This window comes from Dermacentor andersoni, chromosome 4 (assembly GCF_023375885.2).
Source record: "Dermacentor andersoni chromosome 4, qqDerAnde1_hic_scaffold, whole genome shotgun sequence".
NCBI classification, from domain to species: Eukaryota; Metazoa; Arthropoda; class Arachnida; order Ixodida; family Ixodidae; genus Dermacentor; species Dermacentor andersoni.
Window position 1 is genome coordinate 69195734 of NC_092817.1, and position 26039 is coordinate 69221772.

Genomic DNA, 26039 nt, shown 5'->3' on the forward strand with positions numbered 1-26039 from the left:
CATTCACGCTGCGCGCTCGCTTGTTGACGCTGAGGGGAAGAGAGGAACCGAAAAGGCATCGTTGCCTTCCGCTTCCAGATTCCGACTTCCTTTGCCTCTTTTTTTCCCCTTTCCCCGTATATCCCTCTAGCGCCGCTTCCACCAGCAGCTACGACTGCTGCGCACGGACAAGGAACGAACAGCGGGCGCGGCTGTCAGAAAATATTGCCTGCAAGACGAATGCGAGCCCGAATTCGACTGACACCGCACGGACCGAAATGTTGTCTCGCGTTTTCGGGAAGAAAAGCCGACGGGAAGTGCAGGCGGCCCTTGAGAAAATTCGCGCTGTATTCTTGCAGCTCTTATTCTTGCAGTCCGATGCTTGTGTACACGCCGCGCCACTCGGAGCGCCGCCTTCGTTCGAAATATGATGAGAACGGCGTCTGTGTCTCTCCAATGTCCGGTAACGACCAAGCGGACATTGCGAGGCGGACAATGCATGCGGAAGTCGGTGTTCCCTCTTTTTTCCCTCGTACTCGTCTTCGGCAGGCCGTGTGTCTCCGAATTTTTTTTTTCTTTTACGGTTGTCGGTTCCTTTAGTTATTCCTTCATCCTTCTCTCTTATTATTATAGGCTTGTACGCGATTATTTCCCCCCACCTTTTCAGAGTTCGTTTCATAGGAGAATGAAAGGGTATTCGAGGGCTTCGTGCGGCCTATAGAACGGGTGCGAGGACGAGTATGGGGCAGTGGATGCTGCTAGAGGCGGACCGTGTCCTGTCTGCGGGGCCCGGACGCGCGCGATCAATGAGCAGAAACAGGAAAGGATATAGAAAAAAAAGAGCTATGAACAAGCTGAATGCAGCGGGCGAGGCGGAAATTTCGCTGCCGCTAGACAGGAAATGAGATTTGTGCGTCCCTCAGGCGCTCCAGCGAACTGCCTCCCCCTTCAGCAGTAGACCAAGCGTTTCCACCCCCAATACTCCATCCTGCCTTCCGACCCAAGCATCTCCCCCCCCCCCCCCCCTTCGTCCAAGCGTCCAGTTCCAGTTTCCTCATCGTAGCAGGCGAAGAAAAAAAAGAGGCGAAAGAGGAAGCTGTAGTGACCACCCTTGATGGAAAAAATACAGGATGATTTGGAGGAGTTTGCAGCGCCGCTTCAAAGACTGATTGCGTCAGAACGCTGCAAGTAGGTGTCTCATATTTTGTTCTTCTCGGAACCTATAGAAAAAAATATATATAAATCGTAATCGGCAATCAAACTCTGATTTCGCGTTCTGGCTTTTCATTTCTCCTTCGTCACCGGATTGGGGTCTTCAGCGCCCCCTCTTTGCCAGCGGTAAGGCACGGGAGACGCCCTCTGGCGGGTTGACGAGAAAGGAAATGGAAAAGGCACCGTGACAAGGCACCTTGTCCCGTAAAAGGGCCGTGTGCGGCTGGCTGCGTTGAAGCCAATGGTTTGCTTCTTACGTCGGACGTCTTTGAGGCCTCGGGGGCATGTCCGTCTGCCAAGCTGATTGCAAGCACGGCGATGCGGCAGAAGGGGCCGGTCTAACCATCTGATATTGCTTCGGAAGGACCGTGGGACAGTCATTCGGTGGTATGAGCTCCTACGACGAATAGCGAGGTGTCACGAAAAGTCATTAATACCCGTTGGGGGCGGTATTTCTATGCCACATGCGCGTCCCTTGATGTGAAGCTCAATCTGCAGTAGAAAGGAGAGACCAGTGTGTGAGCTGACTAGATTGAAAGCGCCGTCACGTTGTGCCAGATTATTTGCACTGAGGTATTATACATATTGCTTCATAGGAGAGATACGTCCAACTATGCATGAATAACCTTTGAACCAATATGTTATAGTATTTGTTGGCTTCCTGGGCTTTGCTCTCTATAATTCCAATCTCAATTACCAGGCAATCGCCCCTACATTCGAAGGCCGAGCAACAAATAAAATGGACCGAACATATTCTTAGGTCTCAAATTACGTAAGGCCATAAACCAAGACAATTTGACTTCTTAATGACAAACTACATTCGTCCAAATAATGTAAGCGACAAAAGCCATTATATGCCTGAAGGTAAGGCTTAGATGTATATCCAGTTGTCATCCGCCTATTTCATCCATGTGGTACCTCCCAGGCACCCACGTTGTAGTCGCGCCTGTACACCTCACCTATCCCCCATTCCCCCTCCGCGCCCGCGTTCGTAGCTTATAGTGCGTTCCGCAGAGCTGGCTTCTCCATGTCAAGAGACTTTATGCGGGGAAGCTTCCATTTATGGGGGTAAGATTACGAATAGTACCAATGTGCGCGCGAGTACGCACACGCACACATGTAGTCGTGGGACAAAAAGTAATTGTAGGAAAAAAGGACGCGGTGGTCAAAGCGTGCACACGCGCAACTGGCGCACCGTTATAATCTTGAACGTTTTAGACGCAGGCTAAATCACTGAGATATGCCAGTATTCTAAATCTGTGGCTTTCTTTGCCGCACACGCCCGCATTGCGCCCGGGTTTCTTTATACCATGGTACACTAGTGCCCCATAGACAGCTTCAAATAAAAAGAAAATGAGCCTCCAAATGCAATCGTTCAAACTTCTTTATCCACAAGCAAGAGTTTTGTCATCATCATCATCATCATCATCATCATCATTATTATTATTATTATTATTATTATTATTATTATTATTATTATTATTATTATTATTATTATTATTATTATTATTACAGCAAATCTGTTAAGGGCTGCTTTTCCCACTATTGTATCCGCATGTAGGAAAAAATCTCGAAAACAGTGCAATGCCGTGCCGGGCGGCTGCGGAAGTGACGCAGGCGTTAAACGCTCGACACACGTGAACCGACCCCAAAAATAGCGCAATGCCTGGCCTACCCACGGCGGAGGTGAAGCAGGCGTTAACGTGTCGAATCTTATTCTAGCTGAGACTAAGAGGCAAAATTAGAGTTGGGTGCATTGCGTAAGCTTCAGAATGGGTAAAAGGGCTGCCAAATAAAGCGGAACGTAATCTACGACGGCAGTGAATTGAACTGGGGATTAATATTCGTCCTACAGGCAAATGGTGATGTCGGTGATGACGATGAGGTTGTGTTCAAAAGAAGAGGCTCACCTGCGCCGAAAAGCATGGCGCTGTTTCTGCGGGCCGTAGCCCACGCTTCTCTCCACAGGACTGCGGATAGGTGACTCAAATTACCTGCGAAGAAAGAAAAAAGAAAAACGATTATAAGAAATGTCGTGGAAGAAGGCATGCTCCTATATCCAAGACAATCTTTGCGTCTCAAAGAATACGTGGTGTCCAAAACCCGACGTCAATGACGTGTTTCCGGCTAGCGTTACCGCCTCATTCAACCAACAAAAGCACGGCATTAAAGATCCGCATTTTAAATACACTAGACGCCACTCTATGGGGCGTGAATTTGGCCGCCAGTTATACGAAATAAATAAATAAATAAATAAATAAATAAATAAATAAATAAATAAATAAATACTGTATCCTCCTCAGAACCGAAGAAAGCTCTGGAACATAATCGCCTTTCAAATCGATTGTTATAGGTGGTGTCGAAAACATAGCGTTTATGACGTGTATTAGGCTTCCAAATAGCTTCCGGTGCATGCAGTTAGCAGAAGTACATCCTTCGAGATCCGCTTCTGTTACTCAGAGAGAGTCGCTAGTAGTGCGCGCATTTGGACATCACCTACTACTTACTGGTTAGTTCTGAGCGGGAAAATTGCAGCTTTTGTTTGGTTACTTGCTGACGTAAAAAGTAACGCAGAAAAAGTAACCATCTTCATATTTCTTCTAGCATAGAAACCTGCTTTCCTGTGTTTAAACAAATAGGCGGAGATATAACATCATGCATGACGTTGGTATACTGTATGGTACTTTCTGGATTTGCGTGTTAACGCACAGTACCGGAAATGCACTTAATGGGTGCTTTTGGCCGTCTGTGACCACACAATTAAGATAAATTGGTGGATAAAGGGGAGGGAACTGGCACGTTCAAATAAGAGTTGCGTATGGTTCGAGACGCGACATCAATTACACCGTAAATAAACGTTTACGTTAAGGTAAGAAACAGTGACATTCAAGTCCACGGTGTTACGAAAAATGGCGGAAACAAGACAGAATTATCCGCGCCGATAAATCGTAGCCCTCAGAAACACTTGTCGGTTCCATAGGACAGATCAAGACAAATCGAAAAAGAAAAGGAAGAAAAGGAAAGAAAGGAATACAACTCCCATATTCTGGCAAGGCAGGATAAAAAGGTCATCATTGCATAAAACAGCACATGTTTCCAGCTATATCTTTTCTTTTTTCCCTCTCTCTCTCTCTTTGTCAGAAACATCATGTGGAAAAAATACAACGCTCTCAAATGATGACGTAAAACTAACTACCACTCAGTCCATAACAATTAACTTGAAAGTAGCTTCGAACTTTGCAGTCTATCTTATCTCATTTCTGCGTAGTTCCCTCTGGCTGCAAATTTTAAGCCGACTCAACTCTGCACGACGTCTATAACAAATTGACTCATTTGAATGCGCGTTACGGAACGCCGGCTCTCTGTTGTGAAGTGCACTCCGGGGCGCTAGCACCGTATTCGGCACCAGTGCAAACTGCAGAAGCCTCTCGTAACGATTTAATGAGGTAAAAGCCTAAACGGAGGAAAATGATAACCGGAACACTAACGCCACTGTTGCGGCAACGCGCATGCATCGCACGTCGTCGCTTTTTGCCTGTACGGTGCAGGGAGCGTAGAAGGTACTGCATCATCCAACGTGCACTACGCTCTCTCCGCCAAGTCTGCTGCTCAAGTAAATGTTCGCGTGCTAAACTATTCAAGCATGCTAACCGATGTTTCGTCTTTCCCATATAATTTCCTCTTATAATATCATAATACAGTGATCTTATTCCCTCGTCATGTTTTCTTTTTCTGTTCCCTCCACTGCTTCCTTGAGTAAGGGCCGCTTGGAAGCCTTTGTTACGAGTGTCCGAGCACATGCGGCTGCGTTGACCTTTAGAGCAGAAATTATGGTAGGAAATAGCTATTCAGTAATATGAGAAAAGGAGGGAGGGCGGGAGCGGCTGCGGTGAAGGGTGCGCACTTTGTATCATTCATTTTGTATGGTAATGCATATAAAAATGGTTGCACCGTTCAGGAGTTTTAGCGAGCTCACAGTGCGTATACGGTGGCACGATAGACATCATAGGTCGGTAGCATCAACATCTTCAACATTCTGAGTTGTTCGCGCTAACTGGCAAACCTGAAGCTAGAAAGAAAGAAGGCATAGCTTCGAAAATTTTCTATGAGCAAGATATGCACAGGGGGTCAGTGATCCTTGCACCACGTTCTGTTCCTCAAACCCTCCCCCTCCCCACTCACACTGTGGCTGCAATTGTAGCTGGCCTTCAGGAATTTCAAGACGGGTGTGAAAACTGCTCTCTTTTCCTGCACAACGCACCTGATGTCCAAGATCGTTTCATTTGCTGACCTGTTAGCTATATTCATATTTTCCGATACACTTCGAGATAAATGAAGTGACAACGCATACTACAAGAGGTATGCATATACGGCCTCCTCAGCCTCCACCTTAATGGGGCGCTGTTGAAATAACAGAGGAATACGGCGACGACTCGAGGACACGTGGCGCGCTGAGCGAAGCAGAACGTCAGCCGTGATTCCGCCTCCCGTCTTTCGGTGGCGCGCACACGCCGTTCGAGCTACCGCTGCACTGCGTGCAACTAGTGGGGCCGAACGTTGTAGACGCAGCGGCGCGCTGAGCGCGGGCCGCTTTGAGAAATCGCGCTGCCGAGCTTCGCCGCGCGCTGCGCCCTCGAGCGAAGGCGAGACGAGCGAGCGGCTCGCTGAAAGCGCTCGAAGCGACCGTAAAAGGGTAAGGAGCGAGGGTGTTGGCGTGGGAAGAGAGGGAAGAGCAGTCGCACGGCGAACCCGACCCGCTCGTTTCCCGGAATATTTATACAAACGGGAATCCAAACGAAGATATTCTCCCTTGATCGCCCGCAATTTGGCCGGGTGCGGACGGGAGGAAAGCTCGATTCGGGAGCCTCAGAAGCACTGGAGCGGCGTCGAGCCAGTAGCGGTGCGCCCGTTGCCGAGAATCGAGGCTCTGATGACGATGCCTTCGGTTAGAGACTGTGCGTATAAAACGGTTTCAATGCAGTCCCGCGGAGCACGTATAGTTCCAGCCTAAAGGACGCGCGAGATACACGTCCCTGTGTGCAAGGGCACCAGTAGTGTCGCATGGTTGCATGAATGCGGAATGGTTAGGATTGTAGTGAGAAAGCGAAAGTGGCCTCGTGCACAGAGCAGTCAGTCTAAAGAACTTATAATTAGTTTTCTCAGAATTTGTAATTGTTTCCTAATTGTACTTCTGAAATCCATGTAATATATCCGCACACGGATACTGTTTCTTCTCCTACTCTGTAAAGCGTAGTGTCCACGATAAAGAGCTCAAGAGGCGACGCGCGCGCGTTTGTGTGTGTGTGTGTGTGTGTGTGTGTGTGTGTGTGTGCGTGTGTGTGTGTGTGTGTGTGTGTGTGTGTGTGTGTGTGTGTGTGTGTGTGTGTGTGTGTGTGTGTGTGCGTGTGTGTGTGTGTGTGTGTGTGCGTGTGTGTGCGCGCGCACTCCGCTCATACGTTCTTCACCGCTCTGAGCAAGGCAACCCAATTCTTGTATTAACTGTCCGTGTCCTTCATCCCTTTTTCATCTTTTTGTTTCGTCTTCGTTAGCTCTTTGTCCAATGCTTACGCGGAGTAGCCGCTATAGAGTAGTTTTATCTACTTCACCTTACATTTCTACTCATTCCTATTGAGTTCCATGGTTCGAAACTATTTCAGCCAATATGTATTTCTGTATCTTTTGACTAAAGCTTTCCTAATATCCTACCCAAGTTAGTTAAGGTAAACTACAAACATGAAATCCTCCTCCGGGCATTCTGACACCCGCAACGACGCAGTTGCTACACTCTCTAATCATTCCATTGGTCATGGTTGCTTTTCATTCATAAGTGCTGTCCAGAACTGGCCGACTGCCTAATAGTAATATGTAATATGTCCAGTAATATGTCCAGCAACAAGATCGACCGTCATGAGGGCTTATACCTACAATTCTAGCGTAATAACTACTTCCGCGAATACGGGCCCCTCGCTCGTACATACAAATTTACTAAGGCGGTCCGACGGATCTGTGCCGGAATTGCAGGGGCATAAAACAGCGTGACGTTAGCACAGTGCTGCCTCCCCGTGTGAACCGCGGGCGGCCGCTCCATGCCCCTAGCGCGCACCTTCGCGACCGTCCCAGGCAGAACGGAGGAGCGAACGAAAAGCATCGCGATTCACGAACTCGACAAAGGAGATTCGTTATGTGGCATTTTATTGCGGCGAACCGAAGGCGGCTGCCATGCGGCGTACGCTCCCTCTCCTCTCCTCTAGGGCCTGCTCCTTCGTGTATTATTACTATTATTTTTTCTCCCCCTGAATGACGCTCGTCTTTTCGCGGTCCTGCTCGCACAATGTGTGCTTGATTATTTTCAGCCGGAACAGTCGCTATCACTTCCACAAGCACAGATAGAGAAAGCCGCTCTATTCGGCCCTGATTGTCGAGTAGGCGTGCCAGAGATCTCGTTTCCGAAAACTGAAAGCGTTTAGCTCCCGTAGCGCTTGATGGAGGGAAAATGAAATTACAGCGAAAAAGAAAGTTATGAAAATGTCAGGCCAATGTAGGAGCATTGCGGTTTCGAAAAGCGCCAATTTTTAACCACGGGACACATGCCTGCGTAATGGTTTCCCAGCTGTATGTGCATTCAAATGTATGTATCTGTGTGCAAAAGGTTGGGGTGGAGGTGACTGGCAAAAGGGGAGGGGGAAGATATCAGAATTAACTTCCGACGGTTTGTACCGATCTTCATGGCCCATATTGCCATGACATCATACTGACATCACTGACTTTTTTTTTTTTTGCGATGGAACAATGCAACACTTATTGTCTGGCTGCCTTTGCTTCGAAGATCAACGGGTTGCCCTCTACGTCCCCCTTAACCACATATGTAGAACACGTCTAAGTAAGAGCAAGGTCTTGAAACCCTGACCTCGCATATCGGAGGAGTAGCAAGCGACAAGAACGCTGCTTCGGTTTCTGCAGTCACTCGTGGAATGAATGCCCGTCTTCGAGGCAGTGCCAGTTTGTGTTCGTCTTCAGGTTACCTCAACTCTGTTAAATTTCCCCGTCTTTGTCTTTTTCTCTCCATACCCCCTTCTTTCCGTTAGTTTAAGTGTATATATATATATATATATATATATATATATTGTCCCATTACTGTACGGTTTCTTCACTAACCTGAAGCCGGTCTACTGTGTTCTTTATATTTTATTATTTTTTCTATTGAATGCATGCCGATATTTCAGTACAGTGTGCGGTCTCTCTACGAGGTGGCTGTGGTCCATACCAGTGAGGTCTAAATGCATTTCTTTATTTTCGACGTGTCTGTATATTGTAGCGAAAATTTCAAGATATCGGCGTTGATGTGACACGTTTTCTATAACTGATGGATACAACTACCATAATTGAAGCATAATGGCATAGACTCTTTTAATTGTCGCTGCTGGCACTGCGGTTGCTCTGTACTGCTCGACTATGTTTTAGTAAATCATGCAGCTGATATCCACCACCCGTCCTCTCTATCAATTTTCGTGTCTGTCTTTGGTTTTGTAAATCCAGAGAAAAGACGGGGAATCCGGGAGATGGCAATTCAAGGCGATGAGCAAAACGTGAACAAGGTGAATGCAGGAGCCAACGTTTCGACAAGTGGACTTGTCTTCTTCAAGGCCTTGAAGAAGACAAGTCCACTTGTCGAAACGTTGGCTCCTGCATTCACCTTGTTCACGTTTTGCTCTTTGGTTTTGTAAAGTATGACATGATTCAAAATGAGATCGTGGCTTTGGCACGTAAAGTCCCATAATTTAATTTTTAACATGATTCAAGAAAGTAAATTGCCCACATTTCTGCCTGAACTTTAGACGCGCAGCATGCCAAAGGCGACCCGCCGCGGTGGCTTATGCACGGTGTAGCGCTGCTAAGCGCGAGGTCGCGGGATCGAATCCCGGGCGCGGCGGCCGCATTCCTACGGCGGCGAAATGCAAGAACGCCCCTGTACCGTCCCTTAGGGGCACGTTAACGATCCTCTGGTAGTCAAAATTATTCCGGCGTCCCTGACTACGGTGTACCTCATAATCAAATCGTGGTTTTAGCATATAAAACCCAACAATTCAGGTCAATTCATGTCAAAGGCGTGGTACGCACTTCGCACTGCAATTTATATTCTCCATGCGTGTTTAATCGTAGGGCCGCCAAATTAAATTCGGTTCATTTTAAAGTATGTTTAAGAGTTCAAAGAGCTATCAAAGCCAGTAGTGGGATAGAGCGAGTCTTAACGTATGTCGACCAATCGTACTAGCGAGCATCTTATAAGTGAAGGAGCGATAGTGGCCTACCAATGACAAGCAGTTATTTTGATCAAGAAGCCTTTTAACTAGGGTCTGCGCATCGTAATGCAGGTGAAATAGATACCCCAGCTACATACTGAATAAGAACACAGAGAGTTGCAGCAGGAAAAAAGAAAAGAAAGATGGAGATACGTGTTGTAAGGTATATGGTCTCCCAACAAGAACACCGGCAATACATCCGAAAAGTAATCATAGTCGATCGCGACGACAAGCGGAACTCTACGCGGGTCCCGATTCGCAGGCGAGAACAGATGCTCCCAAGAACAACCGAGAGCCTTTCACTACGCTGTGCATCGTTTCCCGAGGAAAGGAGCACGAGTGTTGGGGGAGAGAACAACCACTGCCGCGCTCACACAACACGGTGATCTGGCGAATCGCTCGGCCGAGCCGACTGCGCGTCGAAGCGAACAAGACGCGCGCGGCCGGGCGCACGAAAACAACGTCTTCCTCCCGAAGAAAGTAACAAGAGCAAACAAGCAAAATCAAGGAGCCGAGCCAAAAAGAATAAGAGAGGGAGGGAGGGACGCGCCAGAAGAAAGCTTAGAGCGGCGGCGGCAGCTCACAGTGCCCTTGCTCTGATTGCGCGTAACCCCATTGTCGAAGGATCCCCGCCGTGGCCCGCCGCTGCCTCCGTTGCCGTCCTTTTGCGAGCGCGCACAATCGAAGAATGAGAGTCGCTCTGGGGGAACGTGCCGGCGCGCACAACGGATCTCCCTCCTCTTAGCCGAAACTGCAATTGACGTCGTCGCGCCTCCGCGCGCGCCGTTGTCTCGTCGTCATCGTAATGCGCTCAACCGCCTTCTCCCGACGCCAGCAGCGGCAAGGCGGGAGATCTCCCTGCAATTGTGAGCGACGCTCGGCGCATCCCGAAAATGGAGTGCTGGCGACGGGCATCCGTGCTGTTTCTCTCTTCGCGGAAGCTGGCGGGGAAGAACTCCTGTCGCTTTTAGGAGGAGCCGAAGCATGGCTGAACGCGCGGCGCGTGCGAACGTCGGCCAACTCACGCCAATGTGCACATGCAGTATATAGGGCGTCGTGAGCCTGCGCGTCACACGTGGCGAATCCGGCACTGGACGTTCTGGCATTCGATTCCTAGCGCGCCAGTGCGCGCTCTAAGACGTCGTTTCATTCTGCCTTCCAGCTCTGCGCACTGCCCCGCCCAACCCCTCTTCCACCTCTCTCTCCTCCTTCCAGCTGCCTCCCATTCCGGGACGTCCGCGTCGCGCAGATGGTGCGCAGCGTTTCCCGAAGCCGGTGTGCTCCTGCTGTTCAAATGGTGCCGTACGGAAGGCAGGCATCGCATCGTGGCGCGCGCGCTTTCGTGCGCTGCCTGGGACAGTCGCCACTGCCTCCAGCCGCTGCTGGCCTTGCGGGAAATCAATGGGAAAGCGTCTCAGCCGGCCAGTGCGCGCATCATCAGCGCTGCATTTCGCGCCAGGGCGGCGGCGGCGGCCACGCACATCCCCGCCCTCCACCACCCAGGCTTCCTGCGAAGCGGCACCTCTTCGCCACACGCGCGCGTCTGCCGCCGCGATGATGATGGCCACGCGATGGTCCACTCGCTCGCTTGCCGGGCCATCACGCCTAGCGCCGACACTCTCCGGCCCGCTAGTCGTTAGGGTCGGGGCGGAGGGCGCAGTTCCCCAACTTCCTCCTCCATGCCCCGTCTTCGTCACCCCCCCACCCTTCCCCCGCCTAGCTCTTCGCGTGCAGCGGTGCTGAGCGCTCGCGGCGAGGACAAGCTCGTTTGCGGACGCCGAGGCGCGTCGCTTGCGAACGCGTGAAAGGCACCCAAGGAATGGGGTGCCGATTGTGCGCGCCACCAGCTCAACACGGAGCATCTCTCATCCCCGCGCTTCCTCCCCGGAGAATGCTTCGTTAAGCAGCGCGCCCACCAGGCGACAGAGGCCCGCTGCTCTTTCTAGATGACGGTCGGCGCTGCTGCTGTTGCTGACAGCAGGAGCAGCAGCAGGCGCTTGCTTCCCCCCGCGCGCGTCTCTCTACTGCGCCGCCTTCTGCTGTAAAAAAAGACTGGCCCTTCTTTGTTTGCGCTCGGCTCAATGGACGACGGCCGTGCGCGGCACGCTCCGGCGGATGGGGCGATTTTCAGCCGACCGGCGACGTTAGCGGCGCGATGGGCGCCTGCGAAGAGCCGCCACTCTTCTCCGTGGCTCCCTAATGACGACCGCCTCTGTAGGAATCGAGTGTGGCGGCAGGCCGACTAAGAAATAGAGCGGCCTTCTTTTCCCCTTTTTTTGATACTTCATTCCACGCGGCCCACGCCGACGTCGCCGCGTGGAAAACACATCAGGGTGGCAGCGGCGCACGAGCAACGGCTGCGGCGGCAATAAAGCTCGCCCGCTCTTCTCTTCCCGCTTTTCCTTCGTCGTGGGAGACCCGGCCACTTGTGCGCGCCAGCCAGGGCCGCGGGCCACTCGCCCAGCACTGGCGTGCCACTACTCCTTGGACGCGAGCAAAAGAAGAAGCTGCGGCGGCGGGCGTTAGTTCTCGCGGGGAGACCCTCCACGATGAGTTAAAGGCACCGCGGCAGTCGTGGCGCACGGCAGGGAGAATGAGGGCCCGATCGGGAGAGTTGCCGGGCCATTTCGGGGTGACGCGAGTGGGCCTGTCCGTCCGTGAGCTTCCTTCATCACCGCCGCCGCAGCCGCGGCGACGTGGGCGAGAGCCGTGCGTTGATGAGACGGGCGCGCGCGTCATCGTGCTGCGAAAGCCGCGGGGCCGGAAGGAACCCAAATATAGAGAAGCGTGAGGAAACAAAATAGTAATAACCGCGCGGTTTATACTTGGGAGGGCCGTGGGGCATGACAGGACGGAGAAATAACCCCTTTTCATGGGCTCCACCGCAGCTGGTTGCAGTTAGCCCCCCTACTCGTCTTCATCGCATCCTCCTTCTTACCCGAGTGCCTTTGATATGCGCTGGTTGCGAAGCTGTCCGCTCAAAGGCCGGCCCGTATTCTCCGCTACCCTGACAGGGTCAATGCACTAAGATGGATTAACGCTCGCGTTCGAAGTCGCACCGGGCCTCGAAGCGTGGTTTCGATGCTGGGTGAATGCAGTTGGATTTTTGTGCTTGTTTATTATGACTTAATCAGGTCGTGCGGTGGTTCAGGTGAGTACAGCCACTCACTCTTTATTTTGCAGTATGCAAGCGATGGCTTTCTCTTGACGCAATCATACTTTGCTCGTTGACAATTTTTCGTATGTCCACGATCAACGTTTCACTCATCTCCGCAAACTCAACGCCAAGGGTGAAAAATACGAAAGTGAAAGAAACGATGGGAAGGACCGGATTTGTCTTTGTCCCTCGTGTCGACTCCTTCGCACTCAGTTTTTCAAAAAGGGTTCACACAGACTCAGCGAACAATCAGTTCTCGCTGGGGGTTTTTTGACAACGTGTAGGAAGGATGTGGCATGCTTCTATATACTTCAGGTTTCATTCATCCGTATCCTGAAAGTAGGATAATTCTTTATGATCCTATCAATACCAAGGTAAAGAAAAATACGCGGCAATAAATGATGCGTTTCACTAAACCCACGCACGAGTCCATTGCCAAATTGCTACTGTTTGCCACAATCTGCCATGTATTTGTACATCATTTGAATTACACGATGACGAAGAGCGTCAGGTAGCGCCTAGCGCTCTACTCTAGATGCCTGTACGTATATACAAGCGCGTACGAGACGTCATCGTCGAATTTGAGTTTGTTGCAGCTTCAGTGCTTGTACATTTTAGTAAGACGAACTTTATTGTAGTACACTGAATCCGAGAAGTTGGTACACTTTGGGTCGGCAGTTATAAGACCAGGACATGACTTAATTAAGGTCCGGCTGGAGTTTCGACGGTTGCTCTTGGATGAGAAACGCAAGCTCCTGTGCAACACATTTGCACAAAACAACGGCGTGTGCATAATTTTGAGACATTGGATCGATTGTCTATCGTGGATGAGTGCGACAATGCGCCCGTTTGTTTAGATCACAAGAAAATTAAGACAATTGCGTAAGTTAATATCGATTTAATATATATATATATATATATATATATATTCACATTTAGGGCTCACTATGTAGTTCAGTTATCAGTACATTAATATGTCAAATATTGTCAATATGCTGCTAATTTTTTTTTTTATCTTTTTTGCTATTCCATGCTAATTGGGTCATTTATTGGTGCTTTTCCAAGAAGGAAATCTCGATGATGCTAGGCTTTCATTAATCGTCTTCCGTGAACGATTGCCCATCAACAAAAATGGCGCCGCATCTCCATCGACGACGGAACGCAATTACCGATTTTGTTTACGTTCTGTCTTGCGATACGTTTAATCTGCTGCAAGTCGCAAAACCCGCCAATACATCGCGAACTTGAGAAATCAGCATCGTATGTCTGCCTGTCTCTCACCTACCGCATTATAAAATAGCTCATCAGTCCTTCAGTTTCAGTTTCATTTCAGGAAATAGAAATGCTAGATGGGATTCTATTACTTGAAGAGCTCAACCCTGGCGAGTAAACAAGGATATTTTTGATATCTATAAGTGTACAAGAATACTTTATTTTTTATTTTTTAAAGAAATACGTATCTTGATTTCGCTGTTTACAAACGCCGAAACACAATTTATTCCCAAGCCTTGCCCTGCGTTAAATGATATTCGTAGGAAACACAAGGACGACGACAAACCAAGAATATTATTCCATTAGGTAGTTTTCTTAGCTGGAACTCGCGTTCACTTACCCCATAGAGGGTAGAACTAAAAATACCGTCGCTGCGTTTTGTACTTCAGATGAGATTCAGGGACAGACCACGTGCAGATGATGATTAAAAAAATACACGCGTCATCCTCGATCGGGCTACGTCTTTTTAAAGTGTATACCGGTAAAATTTATGTAATCGTTGATGATAGCACTGCTATAGTTTCATCAGCGCGAATAGGGCTACGCGAATAGAGCTTCATGGCTGCTTACAAAAGAATGGGTTCAAGTTGTGTACTATAATGAGTGTCACCGGTTTTAGATTATAACAACATAAGCTTTGCGGAATCTTCGCAGTAATCGTAAACCTGGTGACGTGGTACTCCAACGTTCGTAGTCAAATCTACCAAAAGTTGACAAAGTTGGCAGTTTCGTCTGAAAAGAATGCAAGGTTGAACGCTGCACTTGAAATCCTCGGACGATGTTGTAACTATATGCGGGTACGACGTGGTTCGAAGCAGCACGCAGGGTAACCACTGTTTGCGAAAGAAACAGTGCCATGGCGTCTACCAGGCGTCTCATAATGTATAGCGTCACGAGCGCCACCACGAGTGACGTTGCTGACGTTGCACCTCGACGCTGAGACCGACGGGAAACCGTCGCCGCTAGTCGGCGCCCAGTGAAATATTAGGTCTGTTAACAGCACTGGCGCCAGTACCAGTGAAATTGCTTCACTTTCAGATTTTGACCCCTGTCATTCTTTTGCGGTTCTCAATGATTTAGTATAAGAGACATCAGCTGCGAATGAAATGTCTTGTGACTCTTCTTCGCGCTCTACATTTGCCAAAATTCTGACGAATAAATCAGTCAGGGCCATGCAATTTGGTAAGATAGCAATTTAGGCGTTCTATTAATTCCAGCTATTTCCCATGCCGAATAATTCATACATATCACCACATCAACGCCGACGATCACGGCGACGATGATGGCAATATTTCGCCGCCAAGAGTGAGTGCCCATGTAATTGTTATCGCAATAAAACAATTACGCAGAAACTCCACTGGAGTTGTCTAAGTATGCGTACGCATTGTGCCACTTGCTCATCTCCATGCAGCCTGGTTTCATTAACAATTTTATCAAACTTGATCCGATCAGTATAAACCCTTATCAACCTCATCGAACTAGATCAGGCCCTTACCGACCCTTATCGGTTGTTATCAACCTTATTGAACTACATCCGACACTTAGCAACCCTTATCATTCGGTATCAATCTTATCGCAATTGATCCGATCTTTATCAACCCCAATCTATCCTTATCAACTTTATCGGACATGATCCGACCTTCATCAGCTTTTATTGGTCTTTATCAACCTTATCGGACTTGGTCCGACCCTTATTAACCATTTTCGGTCCTTATCAACCTTATCAGAATTGTTCCGACCATGATAAACCCTTATCGCTCTTGAGCACTTTATCCACCTGTGTCGAACCGTTATCAACCGTGATTAGACCCATATAACCCATCATCACTCTTGTTTAGATGTCTGTGTTGCTCGACGCGATGCGCATGAGCCCTCGGAGATCGTAGCATCTCGGTAGGTGAGGGAACGCCCCAGGCCCCCAACAGCAGGCGCATTCCGCGATCACCGAAACGCATCGGGGATGTGACGTGTCTGGCATCAAATTATTGCAAAATACGAATTTACCTAACGTCTACGATACTTCAAGTTGGGTCTATACATGTGGTCCTAGAGATGGCTTTTATTCCGCCATCACAAAAATCTTTCAAGAAAGCCTTCGTAGAAACTATCTCCTTTGACATTTGTTTTGTGCCGCCGGTACAACAGATTCATATGGTTCAGATATATTCACGTTCTGAAAGCGTGGGTGTTTAGCCCAGTGGGTAAACCACACGGTGACTGAGAGTGGGGTCGTAGGTTCGAAACTCACCCCCGCCAACATCTTTCCTTTCAAATTTATTCTGTTTTTCAAAAATGCGTTAATTTCTTCATACCTATTCGTCTTAGTGAGAGAGGGACGGGTTCCCTCATTGGGTAGGCCTAGAAATGCTTACGCAATTAAAGTTATTGAGGATTACTTTAAATCGGACTCCACTGCCTCGGAGCCCAGTGATTTGCCACAGAGCCGCGCCAGCTGTTCAGAGCGGAGAGTATATAACTAGGCATGAAGTCACACGGGTGTGTCACGCAGCGCTCCCTCGGATAAGCGAATGTCTGTCGCTGCGTTCTCTATAGAAGGAGCGCCACGCTCCACGTACGCATCTCGCTCCGTTGGTCCGCTCTGTAGCCTCGTGTTCCCTAGAGGACGCGTGGCGCACAGCTTGTGAAGGGTGCCTCGGTAATACCGCTCCTCACCGTCGCTGCTACTGAGGCACCTTACAGGCTCGTGCATAGTTCCCCCTGCGTTCGTGACAGAGCACATGCTGCTCCACGCCAATCAGTTCAAGGAAAAACGTGAAAGGTCTGCAGGCAAGGAGATTTACGAGGCAAGCAAAGGGGAGACACATTTACCCCCATATTCTGAAAATGTCCTTAACTTGAGGTCCGTGCTAGACTTGATCTATATATGACATCTGGCGTGATAGTGCGCTAAGCGCTCATTGCATTGCCTGCTGCGCGTTCACAACAGGCGTTACTTTGACCAAATCAAGCATGAGCTTCAAGTAAAGACTCCTTTCTTAAAACGGGGGTTACTGAAGAACACTTTACGTTCATGAAGATTAACCAACGAAATTTTTCAAAGGTGTAAATGCCTGGTTTCCGCAAAAGGAGAATCTCGAGGGTCAAAAAAAAGATACAGCGTAAGGGAAGAAAAAAACAATCTTGGTGCACATGGCACTCCTTAAATGTCATGCTCATGTGATCAATCCATGCATCCGTGCAGCGTTTTCCTCCCCATATCGTTTGACAGGCAATAAACAACGGCACATGCAGTACTAAGCTCTTACTTAGCGAGTCTGATCACTTTTAAGCACGCTGTACTTAGAACAAGGGAGCATTTTTCGTTTTTCATTGCTGAGCTACAAATTGCAGTGTCTGAGAACAGTATCGCGAATCCGTGCGCGTCTGGCCAAAGGTCGTGTGTATGGGCGCCTCCGACGTCGGCCCGTAAAATTAAGGTACGTCTTTCTTTGCAAACCCTCCTCGGTTCGCAGGATTGCTTCGTATACGCAAGAAGTCAAGAAACGCGACATTCTAAGATGCTACCGGGGCATATGCATATATGTCCTAGTCCACATACGTTATCGAATGAAGTACTGAAGAGCTGCGCCTAAAGCAAAATTGTCCCGTCAAGTACCCTTGTCGAACTCGATTATGTTTGCAAGGATAAAGCAGAGCTTCATACGTCATCAAGGGACTTCTTACGGCGACCCTCTCTGACCTCTGCTCTCCTGTGTGACTACGCCTGCGTAGGCAATGACGTATGCGTTATGAGTATGCGTTACAGATTGAGTAAGCGTTGCACAAGGTGGTCACGAAATAAAGAAACGGCCGTTCTAACCACCTCAGCGTTTAAAAACACGTCATGTAGTGTCATTGGTTGGCGCGTACAAAGCCACGTCGCCGTTGTCGGCGGGAGCGGCCACGTGGCGCGACGTACGATAAAAAGAAACTGGTCGTTGTAAAAGGGATCGTTAGATGAAATGGGTCGTCAGAAAAAGAGCCCTAGCATGAACATGGTATTAAACTTGGAATGCGGACAAATTAGTGGTAGTTATGTCAGGGTGTCGTTCTTGTGTGTGCTGTTTATTCTGTCGCCCTACATCTGGAGTACTGTGCCAAGCCTCCATACCAGGAAAGCTTCTCCAGTTTGTGTTTAGAACTGTTCTCATCGCTGTTGCAGCGTTGTCTGTTAAGGCTTCATCCCTCTTATGTGTGCGTGCAGCGTGACACGTTCGAGGTCGGGATATTAAACGTTTAAACAGTTACTGCAAGGGAACCAAACAAGGTATTTCCACGTAATCTGATTAGATAAGTCACTTTTGCTGTAGATTCGACAATAACATTCTGGAAATCTCTGATGCCTGTAGTTGTGTCTGCGGCCGAAGGAACATTGCAATAGCTGTTAGACGGTAAGAAACAGTTACCTGAAAAAAGGTAGACAATGTACTTGTTTCGATATTGTGACCAAAACCAACAGAATATAAAGGCAGTGTGTATAGTGATTGGCAGATGTTATAGAACGTTGCTTGTTTGAAATGCAGGTGTCGTGAAGACACGCTAGAGATCGGGAATTCTAAAGAGTGCCGCTCTGGGGGCTTGCGAGTGCTTCTAAAGTTTATAAATCATTGTAGTGAGGAATCGGTGAGAGCTGTCCGCTCGAAAATTTGCACAGTGATATGATGTTACCTGTGAATTCCTTTGCTATAGTTTCAAGATGTCCCTGGGTCAATTCAGAAACATTTGTCACAGTTTTGCGTACACCACTCTGTCGGGTCGGAGTTCGCCGCGGTCTACAGTGTGCGGGTCAGAATCGCATGGCGCAGCCGTGAAGGCGTGCTCAAGTCACGTCATGCGGCCGCGCGATTGTGTAGTGACGTGAGGAACGGCGTAATGCATAATTTCAGGCTCGGATATAAAACGAGGCGTGCTCCTTGCGGACCTTCACTCTTTGCCACGGCACCGACGCAGATGCTGTATATAGGCTAGAAGACAAACACCCTAATGCCCAGAGCGCGTGTGGGACGTGACGAGTTCGAGGTCCACATGCACAGTGTTTCAACAAGTTGCAAGAAGGGAACCAAACAAGGTATCGCGGTGAAAGAATGGGATGTTGTTAGCAGTTGGAATTTGTATAGCTGAAATTAGGGTGAAGTTCCTCGTAACAGCCGATGATCTCTTCGATATATGCTGAGCGAAATGCCACGTCAGTCTGCTGGAGGTTTTTAGGAGTTCCTGCGGTCCTTTAACGATACGAGAGAAACGCCGCACCAGCAGTCGCCTTTTGATCGATCTCCCCAAATTCATACAAAATAATTTAAAACTCCGTTAAGACTCGTTGCTGGTATAGTTGGTTCAGATACGAAGAATGTATACAGTAGCCCAAAATTCGGACAGACAAAGAAATTAAATACAAGACTGGTGCTACACGTGTACCCGTATAGCTAACACAGTTTATTCAGGAAGTTATCACAAGGTCATCATACGCTACCCTTCCATGACTAGTTTGCAGATTACCTATAATTCATCCTGTCATAGCACGGACGTATTTGCCTAAACTACTGTTTTTCATCGCTCTTTCTAGATAAATGTTTTATTGCATCTGTTGTCTTTGTGATTTTCTTTTTTCTGTAATGTGTCTGATTCATGTCATGGTGTTTGTGTTTGACCTAGTGTGCGCTCGTTTAGGCCAATGCCGGTTGAGGCACACTGAAAATAAAGTATATGTCTATATATCTATCTATTTTAAGAAAGTGTAGCGCCAGAGGCCGCGGCTAGACTTAACTTGAGGTCATGACTCAACTACTGCTACGGCCACGACCACTATATAGTCTTCTCTGGGTGGCCCAGAAAGTCTAGAGGTAGCAGAAACTTATCTGTATCTTCAAAGCAGGCTATCTTCTGCAATCGCACCGACCATACCTAACGATACTAACTGCAGTTCCCGCAGGTATACTGTAGGACGCAAATTTTGGGGACCATTCCTATACATAAGGAAAAATATGAATCCGGCAAGGTGCCCACGGCAGCTGCCGCTGCGACCCTAATGTGCATCGAAACAAAATACCTAAGTCTGTTACCAAAAGGAGGTTCTATATAGAGAGGCGGCTGTTTCTCGTTCCCAATACAGGCGCTGAGCTTTCTAACTATAGTTATTTTTGCTGAAGCGATCAAGGAATGGAACGAGATTTCATTGCCGCGCGCCATGCGTCTTCGGAGGAGACGCGTGCAAGCGACAGCAGCACGGCGCGCAGATGTTCCGCGGCCTAAGCTTCCCGCTGATGCTCAGAAATGTGACACCGACTGCCACCAAAAGCACAACGTCTGCACGGCGTAGCCTTATACGCACTCCGCTTCCCGCACCACGCGTGCCGCAATACATCGCCCTCAAGCGCATCGGTTCGCTGTTGTTTTCCGTCGAATATACCGCTCCAATAAATTTCTCACCACACGCCCGCGTTCGCGCACTTTCTTTTTTTTTTTTTTCATTTCATCTAACACACACACACATATACACGCGTACGCGTTTTCTTATATCGCCGCAACCTCTCAGCCCTCGCCCCATCACTCGGACTGCGATAGAGCGAGAAACGCACGGCGCTCTGCGAAAGCGAAATAGAAACGCAGGCAGCGGCGGCAGCGGTCCGACAGTGATTGCAGATTGAAGTGGAATGGAAGGCCGAAGGGTGCACGGCGATAGAGCGCAATTGCCGGCGCGCTCGCGCGCGCGCGCGCGCTGGCGTGATTTATCGGCAGGTGCTATAGATTTCGAGGCGCCGCTGGCGCCGCTCGCTCGCGCAGGGAAGGGGGGGTTTTCTCGCCGCCGGCACAGCGACGAAATGTGTTCGCCGCCGCCGGGCCCAGCGGCCGGCAATTGTTGCATCTAGCTGCGGGCTGTGTGCGCACCGAGGCAATTTTGTATCGATTGTAAATTCGAAGTCCGTCGCCGTCGTCGAGCGAGGGGGAAAAGGAAGCCGCCGCTTCACAGGCTGCGCTGAAGGGAGGGAGAGAGATGCTATTGGTGCTCTGTTCCCTATCGCGGTGTGTGCCCCTATGGGTGTTGTGCAACATCTATATGTGTATATATCCCTCTCTTATTGTCTTCTTAAAATTTTTTTTCTTGCTTTCTTGCTTTCTACATTATTGAACGAACGGGAGCTATCGCTTTCTCTACGTCCCTGTTTGGTGTCCCCTCCCCCGCTCTCCCCTTCCAACAACGTCTCTTTATACCACTCGGCTTTCATATTATCGAAGCGATATTCAAGTTCCTGTGTATCACTGCACCTGCTCTTCCCCAACCAATCTCTGGCGCCAATCCCTTCCTTATTGGCGAAAGGTAGGGAGAAAAAAAAATAATATCAGCCCCGAGAGAAAACATCTGGCAGATAGGAAATGAGTCAATAGATTGCGGTTTTCCCGGGGACATTACAAACAAAGCAACGTACAAGCAAACAACCGGGCAAACAAAAGCACACGGTCGCCTGCGGCGGAGTCAAGGTTTAAAAAAGCGAAGCAAGAACACGGAACGCGAAGTGATTTTAGTGAAGTTGAGATGAAAAGAAGAGGAAGATTGGAAAGGAGAAGATTGGAGCTCGGCAGTGCTGGTTGCGAGGTGCTGCCTGCGGTTCCCTTGGAAATTGGGGCGCGTGAAAGCGAAGGTGCGAATCGATGATCAGACACGCGTACTGCCGCCGCCGCGGCGATTGGATGGCAGCAACAACAAACATTGCGGCGCGCACACCGCGCGGCAAGGTGGGAACGAGCGCGCGCGCGCGCTACAAATCTTTGGCAGAGAGTGGGTGTCGTGCTTTTGAGCGCAGCAGGAGTCGCGATAGGGTGTTGGTGTTCCTCCGGTACGCGCACATCGCCACGTAAATGCACACGTAAACAGCAGGGAGACAACGCGGAAGCAGTTTACCAATACTTAGGAAAGCAAAATGTATACTCGATTACTCGATATTTATGGAGATACCAATCTGTGCTGCTTAACGTGGTGTTACACGGATCGGGTGCGCATTGCGAGAAGTCGCACCTACGTGCAGAAACTCTTCCTCTGTGTTGCTGACAAAAGAAGAAAAAAATAGTTTTATCCTATTCGATTTTGGAGAAAAAGGTTACTTTTCTTTTATTAGTTTTTGGCTGTCCGTCTTGTTGCTTTTGTCAAATCAACGAATGACACATGGAACGAGTTACGTTGAAATTACATAGAAAAGGTAAGATCCAATCACCTGTGTCCACACTAAAATAAAAGAAAGAAATAGGGCCAACGCAATGTTTTTTATTACGTGGTAAAAAACTGCTTGCCGTATACGTTCTAAGGCAACCCTATACCCATCCTTATTATCGTCTTTTATCCTAGGAGAATCAGGCCAGGGGCTGGCAATTCTGTATATAACAAATCTCAGCGGTGACGGTGCTCGCCTTGTCGATTGAAAACGTAGTAATAGAGCCTCCTGTGGTTTGTGTGCGTCTGTTTATGCTTCTTCTTGACTGTCAAGAATCGCGTGCCATAAAACGTAAACGTTTGTGGTACTGGCAGGGAATCATAGAAACATGCACAACGGCGAAAAATACCGGCGCGCCCAGGCACCGCAGACCAGCACCGGTTTTCTTCGTGGTGATCTTCAACGCTCCGCACCAGGCGATATCATGACGCAACCGCTTGTCGAGGTTACCACAGCGAGCACGGCACCCGAAACTAGCACCTCAAGGCCCCGAATACCACCTGGTGTTCAATTCGTCCGAGAACCGACACGCATTCTCTACTATATGCCCTCAAGTCTACGGCACGGCTTCTTCGCCCGTTGCATCCCCGAGTCGTCAATCCGTGCCCCTAAGCCACGAACAAGGGAGCCTAGGTATATACGAAATTCTGACAGGGATCACGGGAATTGCGCGAACGCATCCAATAAAGAAGCCAAGGAAATAGCTTCGGAGAAAAGGATACGACGTAGAAGCTTTCAGCGTCACCCATGCTGATAAGAGCTCCGCGGTGAAGGAGAAACGAGAAAAAAAGACAGCGATAGATGCGAAGACAGAACGGAGAGGCAAGCGATCGAAAGGCATTATGCGTTCTCCTCGAAGAAACCAAACTGCGTCGTGATCCGTGAAGCTTAGCGAGAAATGCGGGCGCCACGAGCAAAAAAAATTATATATACAAAAAAGAAGAGAGACAGAGAAACAGAGAGAAAAAGAGGGAGCTACAGCAGCAGCCCCGATTCTACATCCCCCACCTCGCAACCTCCCGCTCACACAATTGTGTCCAACCTCGCCCCCCCCCCCCTCCTCCCATACATGTATATGGGAAAGCGAAGACGCAACTAAGGCACGCGATGCAGTGTCTGCAGCAGGGGATATATAAGAGGGCCACCGCTAACAACACCCGAACAACCACAACAACTGCACACTCTGGGAACGCGGGAAGCCTGTATAACTTGCTGGCTGCATCAGGCGAAAGAGACCAGTGCTCCAGTCCGGGCCTCCACGGGAGGAGCCCGGCGAGAGAGAGAAGAGAGACCCAGGTGCCGCAATCTTCCGTCGTTCCTCGTTGCAAATCCGGGCGTTTGTCAATAGCTCGAGCTGAAGCGGTAATCGGCAATGCTAAGCTCGGCCCCTCGGTTGGCGGCGGCGGTTCGTTGCTCGCTTTTGCAATATACCTCCCGCCTTGGCTTCGACTCACACGCGAGCGGGTGCCCGCGTTAGTGCCGATTCGCACGCACGCACAATTGCATCTCGCGGACAGAAGCCGGCAGGAAGAAGGCAGGCAGGCCCGTGCTTGGATGCAGCTGCGCCGTTCCATGGAGTGAACAACTCACGCACCGCCAACTTCTTTTCCGTCGCTTTCGTAGGAGTCGATGGTACGACGAGCCCGTCCCTTCGTTTTCTCTCGCTCTTTTATTTTGCTTTCTTTGGGATTTCCATTCCCTTTGGTTTTTCCCGGCCGCCCGTTGTTCAAGCCCGATATAGAGTTCTCTCTATACTACGCCCGAAGAGAAACAACGCGGTGCCCCTGTTGTTTCATTTTACGGTCAGCCGAGAAAGGCGCGCAGGCGCTTTGAGTCGTCGCCTCGCAGGCGCGGACGAAGCAAGCACATATACGCGTCGCACCGAAGAGCGGCAGTCAGCGCTCGAGCTGGTGCGCGCAGCCAGCCGATGATGCGCGCCGCTGCACTCAAACGATCCGCGATCACGCTACGGCCTGGGCAGCATGCAGCGCCAAGGCTGCATGCGTTCCTGCGCCCCACTGCCACCCCCTCCCCAACCCCCTCGCATCTTCGCCGTCACCTCCGTAGCGCCGTCTCACAAATAGCACGTATACGGCGGCGCCAAAGCCATCGTCGTCATGCAGCGGCGGCGCGAATTCGTGCCGCGCACCCTCATCACGGTGCTGCGATTCCGTGCGCCTCCGCCACACTTTCGCTGGAAAGACGAGAAAGTGTATCACGCGAACGGAAAATCAAACGTAGTAAGAAAGAAGAGTGAAACGGAAAAACCAACAGTATAACAGAGCCGCGCAAGTAAGGCGTCTGTCTTCCCCACATGGTATAGCGTGCACGGCCTGCAGCAGGCTCCCGTGGCGAAGGTGGCCGAGACAAGCCAGCGCGTACGCCCCGAGGACTCACGTTCGTGCGACTCGAGAAGGAAATCGCAGGGGCACGAGGCGAATCGCCCTCGCTGGGGAAAAATAAGAAGATCCAGGGCTGCGGCGGCAAACGGCGCGGACAAGAGAGGCATGGGAGCAGCGCTTGGGACTTCGAAGAACGGCACGCCATTATTCAGCGCGCCCGTCCGACCTTAGTCGCTGGCTGGCCAGCGATGCAGGAGGTCTCCTCCGTGTGCCGCGGCCAGGCGAGCAAGGCAACCTCTTCGACACCACCAGCGGCGAGAGGAAAAGAAACAGAAGCGGCGGTTGTGTGTGCTAACAGCAAGACCTATGGCCGAAGAAAGGAACGTCGTGGGAGCAGCGCGGGCTGCCAAAGCTGCTTTTCTTGGCAGCGGCTTTGCTTAGTTCCGAGTCACGCATCGCCGTATAGCTGCATGCCTCAAACTTGCTCTTCGAAAGTTTATATATACAGCCGGGGTTCGGGAAATGAGATTTGCGGTATTGCGTGTTCACTTTTTCCCAATGCCACGCTGCAGGCTTCTTTTCTTGTTTCCGCAACTTTTACATGTGTCAGTTTCCGAGATTTAATTGTATCTGGTATGTTGGGAGAAATGTGTAGTGTATAGCCTAGACGATAAGAAATATAGGACTGCAGCGTCTTGGGAACGGGCGTTCCCGGCGCCAATGCGTGCGTGTGAGGTAATCGTTAGCCCCTCGTGTGGCCTTCCTTCTCAAGAAAAACACACATACGAGGACATACCCAAGTTCATTTCCTCTGTGTCAACAAAATAAATGTACAAAAAGTTAGAAAAATATAGCAAAATAGAAAAGATGGGATGGCGTGACCACCTTTCGCACAGAAGACCATGCAACGTATCTCGGACGCTGCCTTATTTGCAACCTGGTTTTTCCCTCCTGTAATGAAACACCTCAAGTACGCGAATGCAAAGCGACAGGCTATTGGATATGCAAATCCATAGAACTATAGTGTAAGCCTACTACGGGAGATTTCTTCTTCGCGTGTCGTTCTGAAAGTAGCGACAGGTGCTATACCTATATAGCTTTGACCCGTGCGGGCACTACAAAGTGTACGCGCGGCCAATCTGCCTATTCGATCTCTGTTTCGCCCTCTCCGTGTCTTTTCGATCTGGCAACTTTCCCGTGGGTGCGCGAAGAGCTCGGCGGAGGTCCCTGCACGCTGACGTCCCAGAGGTTCATGCAGTTCTGTAGCAAGCGCGGCGGGACACACAACAGCCGGTAGAGCCCTCCGCGGGAGATCTCAGCGGGGCAAAGTTCAAGCTCGTGCAAGCTTCGACCGGACGCCGATGGACACAGCATGCAGTCGCAAGAAGCAGCGTGTGCTGTATCTTGCCGCGTGTTAGGCACACCTAGATTTCGAGTACCTTAGCGTTTGAAATTCCCTCTATGTCTGATTTTATACGTCCAGTTCTCGGCTTAGAATCTATACCTTCAACAAAATTTGGTTGCGCAGGACGAGAACGACATGATATGCACTTTGAATGTTCTAACATGTCCT

General features: G+C 49.7%; 1 protein-coding gene across 2 annotated transcripts in view; it reads right to left on the minus strand.

Moving 5' to 3' along the window:
* LOC126536260 (uncharacterized) overlaps positions 1 to 26039 on the minus strand; it is a 138411-nt gene that overhangs the window by 41623 nt on the left and 70749 nt on the right. The window contains exon 3 of one of the 2 annotated variants that reach the window (XM_050183158.3): positions 3102 to 3185. The exons of the other annotated variant lie outside the window; for it this stretch is intronic. Coding sequence (XP_050039115.1) covers positions 3102 to 3117 — 16 coding nt within the window. The 5' untranslated portion in view covers positions 3118 to 3185. The remainder of the gene's footprint in view (positions 1 to 3101; positions 3186 to 26039) is intronic. 2 annotated transcript variants of the gene reach the window in all.